This window comes from Apostichopus japonicus, chromosome 9 (assembly GCF_037975245.1).
Source record: "Apostichopus japonicus isolate 1M-3 chromosome 9, ASM3797524v1, whole genome shotgun sequence".
Lineage (NCBI taxonomy): Eukaryota > Metazoa > Echinodermata > Holothuroidea > Aspidochirotida > Stichopodidae > Apostichopus > Apostichopus japonicus.
The window spans coordinates 15,739,252-15,751,893 of NC_092569.1; the positions used below are offsets into that span (position 1 = coordinate 15,739,252).

The 12,642-nt window shown below is 33.6% G+C and overlaps 1 protein-coding gene across 1 annotated transcript; it reads left to right on the forward strand.

Moving 5' to 3' along the window:
- The first annotated feature begins 516 nt into the window (after window positions 1–516).
- Window positions 517–9,128, forward strand: LOC139972915 (uncharacterized). The gene is made up of 8 exons (XM_071979225.1): window positions 517–675; window positions 4,128–4,173; window positions 4,750–4,919; window positions 5,199–5,463; window positions 5,840–6,054; window positions 6,215–6,520; window positions 6,894–7,155; window positions 8,454–9,128. Exons 1-8 carry the CDS (start codon window positions 595–597, stop codon window positions 8,774–8,776), a joined length of 1,668 nt encoding a protein of 555 aa, XP_071835326.1. The 5' UTR covers window positions 517–594; the 3' UTR covers window positions 8,777–9,128.
- Window positions 9,129–12,642: the final 3,514 nt, after the last annotated feature.

Genomic DNA, 12,642 nt, shown 5'->3' on the forward strand with positions numbered 1-12,642 from the left:
GCTTACCGTATATTGACCATTACGAGCACGTTGTATGATGTTAGTATAGACCGCAGAAACTAAAGTCTACAGAAAATGGAATATCATTATTGTTTCCTTACATTTTTCAATTTTTCAACTGTTCTAGGATCAAATTGAATACAAAATCTACACCATATTTCGTGGGGGCAGATTTTTGTGACACATAAAGTCGTACGGTTAAGTTTCTTATTCAAACAAATGAGAATAATCTTGTTATACTTAACCCGCTTCCTTACATTAAATGAACACATCTACAAAACTGCAGATGCCAAATTCTCGCACAATGTGTAAATATTTCCGCAACGTGACGTAACATGTGTCAGTCCTTCTTGACCGACTGAAGGTCATCATATGGGATGGGTGCCTTGGAATCCTTATCTGTTTACAACTGAAAGACGGTGTCCAACAACGTATAAGTACAATGCGATCTGGCTGCGAGACAGCATTATGTTACAACTCTATAAATACACTTCAGGTAATCCGTTGTTTTCAGAAGAGTCGAGGATATTTCTTACCTCTGGAGATACATTTCATTTGAGTTGTCATTCGTATAATAGCAAGACATTCATAAATATGGAGCTTTCCGTGGCTGTTCGAGCACTATTAACATTCTTGTGCACAACAACCATCGCCTTTACGTCCTCGGAAGAAACGGTGAGTTAAACGTTTTTCAGTTTCTGTTCTTCATTCTTATAAATCACGTTTCTTTCTTGTTTGTTAGATGTTACCATTTAAACCTGGGTAGCATGTTTTAACGTGTTTCTTTCTTGCTAGCTGGATTATATAAATTCCCACTAAAATTCAGAAAAGTTTTATTACTTGATAGCCTGTTTTACAATTTTTAATGCAACATTCTTTTTTTTTAGAAGCTGCCGTTTGAATATTGCGACTGATATCATTTTTTTGGCGAGTTACAATTCTTCTTCAAAAAATTCCTTCTTTCCAAAATAATAATCTATCTTCAGCAGCCTACAGAAGTGTGTTTTTGTTGTAAAATTTGCACTGCAACTTATCATAAAAAAATTGCATAACAAATTATATTTTCGGCTTAGCTACATTTGAAATTTTACCTTGAGGTTTTGCCTTGAGAAACGTTCTCTCATATTTTCAATGAATATCGCACGTTATCGCTTATGTATCCCTAAATGTATCTATTTAAACACTCGTCGCTGATTTGTGCAATATAACACTAACGCTTAAAACTAGAATCGTATGTTTTACGTAATGGCTTAGAACATAACCATTAACAATTTCAGAATAACATAAACATTTGTGAAAGTTATTTTAAGACATTTGAACAGTTATATCCTAGCTATTTTAGAAATTTTGATGTTACAACGTAACTTTGATGTTACACTAAATCTCATTAACCATCATCAAGTCTCTATATTTCCTAACTAGATACGGATAACTGTCTCTTTACAAATCGATTTGACTACATTAGTACGCTAAGTATTGAAAAACTACAGTATAGATTAATCGTACTCGAATAAAAAATTAAAAAAACCTTTAGCTTGAACTTTTTTAATTCTAGTTAAAAATATATAATATTAATAATAATCATTATAATTGCAGTCCGCTTTCTGTTACATAAAATCACTCCACTTCTTGTCAAAGTAGGCGCATTTGCCGTCACACATGAACAAAAGTCAAAGTTAAATATTTTAAAAATCTATTGTATAATTGAGAAGATAGGTAAAAATTCTTGATCATTCCATTTTTTTTTTCTCTTTGTCATATATGTTTTTAATTATTGTTGAGCGTTAAAAAATAAGAACTTATGGTCAATATATTAATATGATACTCAAAGAATGAACAAAGTTGTTTCAATATTACAGACGGAACTGTAAAATAATAACGTTGTGTGCCATTGTACAATCATAGACTTTCACATAGTTACTTCGCAAATAACTACGGTGATAACTTAGAAATAACAAATAACCCTTTATGATAAATTGTATAATTCAAATTCGTCCTCTTTGTCCTTGTATGTCCACTAACGTCATTTAACGAAACCGAGTTTATTTTCGGATTAAGATTACTTAAGTTTAATGTAGAAAGAACAAATGTTTTCAAAATTATCTACTATAATTTACTAATATATTCCAAATTAGTTTTATTTGATATATTTCTTAGTAGGCATTGGTATATCTTTGAAAAATATATAAACACCAATGCATTTTTTGCCTCACTGAATTGTTAGCAATTAGTTCCATGCAAGACTGCACGGGTAAACTTCACTGGCTTCAAATCTCTTGCAATAATATACTTTAGTCTATACCTTATTACCTTGTACAATTGTCAGAACTTTGAAATTATTGTTATTTAAAATTAATACTGTAATATCTTTGTGTCTATGTTTATCTCGTTCAAATTCGTCCTTCTCGTTGTCTTAAAAAGTACTTAGAAGTTCCAACTACCGCGCTACCATGATTTTGAAGATTAATGCACAATTATAGAGTTTATGTCCCTTAAACTATCGAGCAATTAGTTGACAATAAGACCCTTAAATACAATATTTTGATACTCTTGTAATTTGACAAGTATCTGCATGGGAACTATACTATAAAGACTGTTGTCGACGATTTCGCATTATGACGTTTACAACAATTGCATCCTTAATTCGTTTTACTGTTAATGTAAGGTTAACTCGCGTTGTAACACAGATAAACCAGTATCGGATATTGCCAGGTACTTGCACATGTGTTATTTTTTAACGCCTTGGTATATTTGCAATTTAAAGCATAATTTTTTGTATTTGCATCGGCCAATATCTCATGTAAACCTATTGCATGCAATTGGTGCATTTCATACCGTTCCGTTTTTCAACGTCAACCAATAGTGTACTTTCACTGTGTAAGAAAGGTCTTAAGTAATAAGTACAATATACGGTGTATACAACTCTTAATTTTCTTTCATATACTCAGTTCCATTTCCAAAGACATAGCATGTTCTTTGTGTTTGTTTTACACGTTAACACACGTGGTAAACTTTATTCATTGAAGTATTTGATATGTTTTACCACGCTAGAAAACACTGACAAATATTTTATAAACGATAGGCTCAAATTATCATTTAACTCCAAGTCACGTCTTTAGTCTTCAAAAACATGACTTTCTTAATTGCAATCGTCGTTAATTTATCACCCCTGACAACGCTATACCGTGGACGATATCTGCGTAAAAGGTGTCAGAGGTTTTACTTTTGTATGTCAATTTGAGGATATGTATCAATACAAAAAGCATTGCTTTATTTCATTTCATGCAAACAAAATGAAACGATACAATTATGATAGCAAAAACTTTCATTGTAAAATATACCGGTTCATAAATGTTGGGACGTTGTCCACATTGCCATGTAGTGAATTCATCATTTAAATATTATTTGTCATGTTTTCTTCATGCACCGAAGTTACTACTTCTATAGACAAAATACAGACAAATCTCGATCTTAATTATATGCTGGAATGACTGTTAATATAAAAATTAATGTTCACAAACATATTTTGCCCACATTTGCGTTAATGTAAGAAAGTAAAATTCGAAATTATTTTCTATTAAGTTTTTATCGCTTACATAGTTTTGCGAAAAAATATATTCTATTTTCATCTGTTTTCCTTGAATGTATAGCTAATATATTTGCAGATATTTCTGGTGCAATTAAGAAAACAAGAATACTACACAAATAGATTGAGTTTAAATTGTAGCCAATGTTTAGTCACACAACCACCTCCACTCACCTCCACACCCACACCCCCCCCCCCCAAAAAAAAAGAATTGTGTATGGGATATATTTCCAGTCAATTCTGATCGTTTTTATACTCATTTCATCAAGTTGGGTACACATTTCAAAATTAAAAGTTAATAATTGTATCGCTGTAATGGATGAAGTTATCAAACATCCTGACATAGGCAAGAATGTTTGTGAGCAATCATTTAGATTATTAATCATTATAAAATTGTGTTTTCCAACATTCTTAATTTGCCTGCTCATGATTATAAGATAAATGAGGTTGCAAAAAAGCCAAAGGTTCTTTACAAACAGTTACAATAAATAAACATCTCATTTTGACATATATTTTTGATGACTCTTCTTCTCATTAAAAGAGTATTCATCGGAGAAGTTTACCTTCAACTGCAGAGGACACTCAAAGTAAGATATTTCACATTAACTGCTTTGTTTTTCATTCCATCTACATATATAAAAAAATACTTACCGATAATAAATGACTTTTGTTATTTCCAAGATAACTTTCTGTTTCTGTTTCTGTTATATTGACCGTATCTGTGTGAGACAGCATTTAGTATGTTACTTTCGATGACTTATAACAATGCAAAAATTACAACCTCTAATACCGTGAACAAGACAAGAAATTTTGTGACAAATGTTTTATTATGTAAATAATATTGACCCCACCCACCGAAAAATATAATAAAGCAAAAAAGGGTTAGGGAATAGGACAGAGAGGGAGAGGAAGGAATGCAACGTATTCTAACACAGGAAATGGTATATGTACCAATTTTGATGTTAGGTTTTCATGTTACTTTTCAAGTTCCATCTTTCCTGTTGCGGTTTAAGTTATCTCCTAAAATCACAGAGAATTGCCGATTTCTTGCAGGATTTTCTTTAACGGTCGAGTAATGTATACGATGACAAGGTTTTGTTACAAATTGAACACAAAGCATGCATATTATATAAGTTTTTAATGATTTTATCTCTTTATTACAGTGGCCCATTACTTCTTTTATCAACGTTCTGAATATCCAAAGGACTGCCGAGACGTTCAAAGTCAATGTGCTACGTCCAACTCTAGCGGAGTATACCTTATCAAGCCAGATGGATTTGAAGATCCATTTGAGGTGTACCGCAACAACAACGTTGGTGGAGGAGACTGGACGGTACGTCTAAATAAAAATGTTGAAGTTATATTTCAAACTTGATAAAGCCTTTCGTTAGCATGTAGGTATTATGACTTGAAAATGTGTAGGGGTAATAAATAAGTCGCATCCTTCACTCAGCAACGTCGAAATTGGGAAACAGATATTCTTTTCGGAGACGATCTTTCTTAATATTTACATAAATGGATAACACTAATTGTCCAATTTCCTACTCGAGTACAATGGAGAGAGTGTTTTAAGTCGTGATAGTGTACTCAATCTGTTTTTCTTCTGTTATAGGTCATACAACGCCGCGAAAGCGGAGCTGTTAATTTCAATAGGAGTTGGTCACAGTATCAAGATGGATTTGGTTTCCTCTCAACTGAGTTTTGGCTCGGCAATGAAAAGTTATCATATTTGACGAACCAAGCAGACTACGAACTTCGTGTGGATATAGAATTATCTAATGGAGCCTCTTTTTATACAACATACAAAGGTTTTCGTATCACTGATGAATGGGGGCAATATAAGGTTACACATATTGGACCACTCGAAAGTAATGCACGTAAGTAAAAAACTTTGTACAAAAGGAAAATCGAAACGTTAATAATAATACAACCATAACTTTAATAATAATAATAATAATTATAATAATGATATTCCTTGTTTAATATAGCGCTTTCTACCAGCAGTAGGTTTCAAAGGTTTACAGACGATATGTTACCCCTGATCAATGATAACCTGTTCCATAGACAATTCCTCTTCACACATATACATCTAAGTCGTTTTCTACAAACTGCATAATCTTTCAAATTAATGTTATTCCTTCTTATTTTACTATTTAACGGTATAATTAAGAAACGATCGTTTTTCATGGCAGAGGTATTCGCAAATATTCTTGTCAAAATTGCATGTATTTTCTTGATCTTACCAACTGACAGCTACATTGCTCTCTACATGTCCTACGAACATGATCTACGAAACATGTACTTGCCAAGCAACATGTGAAGATCCCAAAGGACAATCTGGTTGTAACAGTGACTGTTTGGGTAGTGAGGGTTGCACCTGTCCAGCTGGTTTCTTGATGCAAGGGAGTGACTGCATCAGTGCGAGTGAATGCGGTTGTTTTGTGGCAGAGGCCAACTTGGTTATACCAGTGAGTATATATATGACTGATTTCAATATCACGTGACTATGCAAACGAAACAGAAACGAAACTTAGGCTAAATGTCGTTGTGATCACACCGAGTATCAGAAAGAAAAATCAAATGTATAATAAATACTATTTGTTTATATGTTTATCAATTTAATTCTAGAATGGAGAAACGTATGTTAACGATTACTGCACACAAAAGTGTACTTGTAATAATAACCGACTGATCTGTGAGGACTACAGATGCAGTACCGATGCTGTTTGTGATGTCAGGAATGAAATACGACAGTGTTATTGTGATGAGGGATATGAAGGTGACGGTGAAACTTGTGAATCCTTGTATACAGACTGTCAGGATGTTTATGACGCTGGACAAAGGCAAGAAGGCATATATACAATCATGCCTACTGGGTGGCCTGGTTTACCATTCGACGTACATTGTAAAATGGAAAACGGCGGAGGATGGACCGTAAGTCTTCATTGAAACTCTATGAATGTTTCAAGTATGTTTCCGTGTTTTTCATATATGTATTAGTCTATTGTAAACGGTTATGAAAGTACGAGTTCATGTTTTCGGTTTGGTTGCACGTTTATATTCCTTAGTGTTGATTCAGTATATTAAATATACTTGAGTAAATGAAAATGGTGATAATCCTTAAAATTAACCTCCTCTTAAGAAAAAAAAAAACAACGCTAAGAAATGTCTTAAGTTTATCAGACTGAAATATTATTCTCTAGATATATAGTTGTGAGGTATTCTTAAATTAACTGTGTATGTTAGCATGCTTCAACGACTCCCATTATTTTATTTCTTTCATTATTCTTACCCGCTAACCTTCCAGGTGTTTCAACGTCGTAACGATGGATCTTCTAGCTTTGATCAAAACTGGGCTGCGTACAAAGACGGGTTTGGTGACAGCAGGAACTTATGGCTAGGAAATGAAAAGCTTCATTACTTGACTAACCAAAGAAACTACAAGCTTCGTTTTGACATCACTACTTCTAGTGGATCGGCTAAATATGCTGAGTATACAGAATTTCAAGTCGAGTCTGAAAGCAGCAAGTACAGAATGAATAAACTGGGGACTCACAGTGGAAATACAGGTTTGTTGCATGTGTGATATTTGCGCCTTATCTTGGAAAATAGGTCAAGTTAAAGTTACTAGTGTGTTCACAATAAACTTCATGAGATAATGTTCGTCACGGTTTCAACACATCTTGATGTTAAATGATAACTCCAAAGTATGCTCTAAGTACACTGGATCAGAAACCCTTACAAAGATGGTTTGGTGTAACACCCCACACCTTTCACAAGCCACACCACCGTGTCTACGGTTGTATATACGAGATTAGTAAAAAGTCGATGATCCATTTCTGGGTATGTATGATAAAATTCACGCATTAATTAGAACAAAAAACAAATAGAAACAGAACAAAAATGAATAAATAATACCACGCATATTGAACCATCTTAATTAGTTGCAATTGACGTGATGAACCATCCTTACATTCGCCAGTTTTGGTGTTGTAATATTGGAAGAGCAAAGAAGGTTTTGTCCCGAACGGGATTTGAGCCAGTGATCTGAACAATTGCGAAAAAAGTATCGTCCCATCTGGACCCGTTACTTTAAAGAACAGTACAGTGTTAGATATTTACCGTATCATCGTATCAGCTGGATACCGCTGGTATCATTACAACATATTAAAGTAGTCTGACTAGCCGATGAAAGAGAATATATGCTGAATGAGCATGCACCAGTCTAAGAACAGGAAATGTCATGGAAGAGAAATACGACCATATATATTCATAGAACTATTAACAGAGAATAAAGGTTTCCAGTAAACACATACTACTAACAGAATAATTTTTTTTTACAAGATCTGTGAAACAATTATACCAAGAAGAGCCACACACCGTGAGGACAGAGACAACCCTAGACAAAGATACAATTACAATGAGAAAATAATAGCTAAAAACTAGTCAATGGAAAGCCTAGGATTTAGTTCTCATTTACAATCAAACACAATATTTACTAATTTAAACATAATATTTAATATCATTAGACAATTAGTTCCTATATACAAGCCTAGTTTTCATATTAAACATCATCCATTTAAATTCAAATCAATGGTCAACTCCATTGAGAAGTAAACCTGATTAAAATAAAGAGCAATAATGAATAAATCAGCTTATAAAGTATTTATAATGATCACGGAATTATCCCATTATGAATGTATTCTGAATCTCTTTCAAAGTGAATCCTCACCCCCCCCCCCCTTCTCAGTATACTGTAAAACTTATTTTATATCCCATCAAAAGTGTCCAATATGACAGGATACTTACGCTATTGTTTAATGATCAAGTATTAACCACTGATGTTTCTTGCTGTTTTCCAACACAGGTCATGAACTCTCGTATAACAAAGGAAAACAATTCAGCACGCATGACCGAGACAATGACGCATGCGATACCTCCAACTGCGCAGAGAAGCACAAAAGCGGCTGGTGGCACTCGAATACTTGGTGCTCTTGTTATAGTTATAGCTATTGCTATTATTTCCAATACAGCAGTAGCTGCAAGGCAGTTTGTACGGGTGACAACCTCAATGGTGTCTACAATGGTGGCGACGGAGAAATGATCTTCTCTTACAATTATTATTATTATCATTATAGTGTATTCTGCAGCCCCCAGTTCGTTGAAATGAAAATTCGACCATCCTCTTGAGTTAATGACGGATAGTCTGTCATGTGATTTCTCTCGAAACCATTGTGGAAAAATGAGTAGTAAAATGAATATATATTTTTCTTTATGAGAAACACAAATCAACTGGATGAAACGAGCCCTTCGTAGTATCTGAAAAAAAAAATTAAATTATGTTTCATCTTCGAAGATTTTAACCTCTCAAGAAAATTTTAATAAGGAATACTTTTTGGTCAAATGTGAGTCAAAGATTGAAAAACAGTCAATATTCGTTAATCTTCAGACACAATGTTGAATATTTATTTATTTGCAATAAGTATCTAAACTAATTCAGCTCTCAATTGCAATGAATATGAATAAACAAAATGGAACAGTATCATATGTGTCTTTAATTGGTTCATTGTGTTTATATCCCTAAAGTACAGTAACCAGCGGGGGCGGGGTTCTGGAGCTCCCCCTCCAGTCAAATGTCTCCCCCAAAGACATCGGTGGCCAAAAAATATTGATCGAAAGTTACAAAATGCATTTAAGGCTCAGTTAAACCAGTTCGCAGTTGACGTTCATCCGTAATTTACGGGAATTATCAAATTTATACAAGCCAATTGCGTTTGATTTTAAATATTATCCTATTATTTTGCCTTCTGTTATCTCTACGAGGCCCTCATCCCCATCCCTTTCGTGACACACGCTACCCAACGAGATAACATGCAACCATGTTTGTTATACCATGTGCATGTTTATAACTTACTACCATCGTTAGTTATATTGACCGCCCGAAGTTATTCTGATATTGTTACTCGGAGGCTGCAGAATGATATATTACGTAATTTCAACATCGCCCTTGTGAACTAACTCAGACTGATGAGTCTTTAGAATACGCTCATACAGATTTCATGTATTAAAGAGCATGGACCATGGCGCTGGAAAACAGTTTTGTAGTGGCTGGAGCCTCAGTCGATGAAACTGACCGTCATATAAAAATGTATTTAAATCATCATTATAGTAAATCATAGACAATGAGATAGCTTAAACTGTACTGTGGATAAATAAATAGTCCAAAACAACATTGGAACTTCAGACAAAACAATTGAAAGGCCAAAACTAAACCCATTTGTCAAAAACCCAGGCTGTACCATTTATGAATTTTTAAGTTTATCCAATTTCTAAATTTGATTAGGCAAAATTTTACTGAAAAAAAAACATCCAATTATAAAGAAATACATAGGCTTTTGTAGAAAAAGTGTGAGCGATACATTTATGCATTGCAGTATGAGAACAGAGCACACGGGGTTATCAGCTAAAAGTATGGTGACTTTATCCAAACGCGAAGCCAGGAGGCTAAAAGGGGCAGTCGCCCACCTCCTAAAAATTAATCAAAAAAGAAGGAAAAGAAAGAATAAAGGTGGAACATTAGGCAGGGAGAATTTGGAGAACAACGTTAAGAGATCTCACACAAAGTTTCAAACTATGGAAATTCCCATACGTGTCTTCAAATAACCAACATTTAGGATACCTACCCAAAGGCAAAATGTATTTGTTGCCTTTATTTTCTTGATTTGGCTGGTGAATTCTCTAAATTTGACAGAATGTGTTACACAAAACTGGCAAACCTGCTGTAGGCTATAATCTTCCAACTGATACTAAAGCCTTCAAAGTTCACCATACTGTATAGCTGTAAACTGAGCATTTTACGAAACATTTTTCGTAATAATTCAGAAGTTAAATTTGTCTGACCAAACGCAGCCTGGTTGAATTGTCTTTATGGAGAACATCCTAAGAAAACATTATACCTTAAAATTCAAAATTCACTAAAGAATTTCTTGTTTGAAAGTGAATGACAACTTTAAAAATCGGAGCAAAGACCAACAGAATATTCATTGCTCTACTGGTGAGTCATTCATCACTGCAAATGACTACTGCGAGACCTAAACAACACTAAAATTACAATAAACAAAGTATTAAGAAAAAAAAAGTGTGTCGAGTTTTTATTTAAATTGTAAAAGTTTATAAAAAGAGAACCAGAGATAACAGTCGTACACACCATACACATCGAAATTCATAAATAGTTATTAGCATAACATTGCGTGTAAACCTTATACTATTGACATAAGGTGTAGTCTAAATGTGTCACATATATCTCACCCTTTTTTCGTATATACCCAGAACCCGCTCTATACATGACTAATTGAAATAAAGTGTTATGTTAACATTTGAAACATTACTCAACAACGTCTTCAACAGAATTAAGGTGAAAATGCCTGAACTTACATGATTGGTACTGTTGTGTTTTCTATATCAAAATGCATTCGAAATACAGTTTACCGGGTATACATATCTGTTGTACGAGATCCACGTAGTATGGACCTATTTTAAGTTAGACTGACCATACGTATAAGCTTGTTTGCCCGCCTGGGAAACAATAGCAGAGAAAGTTGGTATCCGTCACGTTTTCTTTTTTTTTTACTTCTTTGCAATTAATGAGGTACTGAAAGAGGGTCTATGGAGCAGTTTTCTCCCAACCCTTTTCAAAATACAACAAAATCGTTTCTGCTTATGTTACTGATTATTTCAACATTGAGCGTTTGATTTTTCATGCTCAACTTTTAATAAAATGCCTCAGTATTCTTTGAATATAGGTATTCTTAACTTCGAAAGAAGTTATTCCAGTTTATCATAGGGGAGTTAAAATTTATACAATCCCCGTGTCTTTTTAAAATATCATAATGTGTTTTTCATATTATGTGAAATGTAAATCCGCGTGTAGTTACTAGTCGTTCACTATACTCACAAACAATGACGTAATATATGAGATTTCAATTGAGAGAATATAGCCTACAATAAGCTGCAAATAATCGAGATGGTTAACCTCGTATCTCATAGCTTGCAAAAATCGTACGGAAACGGCCTGTCTTTTATCAAGTCGGTTGCTAATGAGGACTAATTTCGGAACAATTTCAATCGTTACATGGTTTACATTAGTGATATAAAAATTGAAATGACAATGTTCAGTCTGTTTATTGTAGCACATTGTGTTAAGGTTTATTCTAAGTTTATTTGCTAGATATTTTGCACAAACACAACTTTATTTTATTGACATGTTCAAAATTGGATACTTATTATTAAAGACATAACACCTTCTCACCTCCCCCCCCCCAAAAAAAAATGTAATAATAACATATTAACTCAAATGCTCATTGTATAAGAAGGGAACGAATCATGAACTCACTGAATATCTGTCTTAAAGTTTAGGAAAATCCGTCAGTATCAGAAATATAGCGTTTATCCCTGTTTTGTGATGACAAATAGCGGCTCTTTTCTTTTTAGACGATGTGTTAGCCATTAGATTATATCCGTTTGAAGAACGTTCATCATATTTGGTATTATATTGGTTCAAAAATGGTCAATATTTTCCACTCTGGTATTAATATAGAAGGGAATATTTGTCTATACTTATCTGACATTTCAAATCAATTTAAAAATAACATATCGTTAGGATATTCTTCATTCAAAATAATATTAAGCGCGTTCCACCAATTCATCAGTAATAACGATTCGTTGCGAAAGAAAGAAGCAGTGTAAGAAATTCCAGCAATATTCAAATACTATACTGAGCACACATTGCGATTGCCTTGGTTGACACAGGTTATTACATAATGCGTTGTTACATTTCGTGTTATTTTGTATTGAAGTTTGCGTCAAAATGGTATTACATAACTCGTAAAATGCGTCTTGCGCCAAAAAATTATTAGGCCTACACGTTCAGTTATGAATTTTTTTTGCGGCGAAACATATCTGGTTAACACTACATTTTGCGTCAATTATTATATTTTTTAAAGACGATATTCAATATATGTTGACTGATTCACAGACTAAAAGGTATGTTGATAATT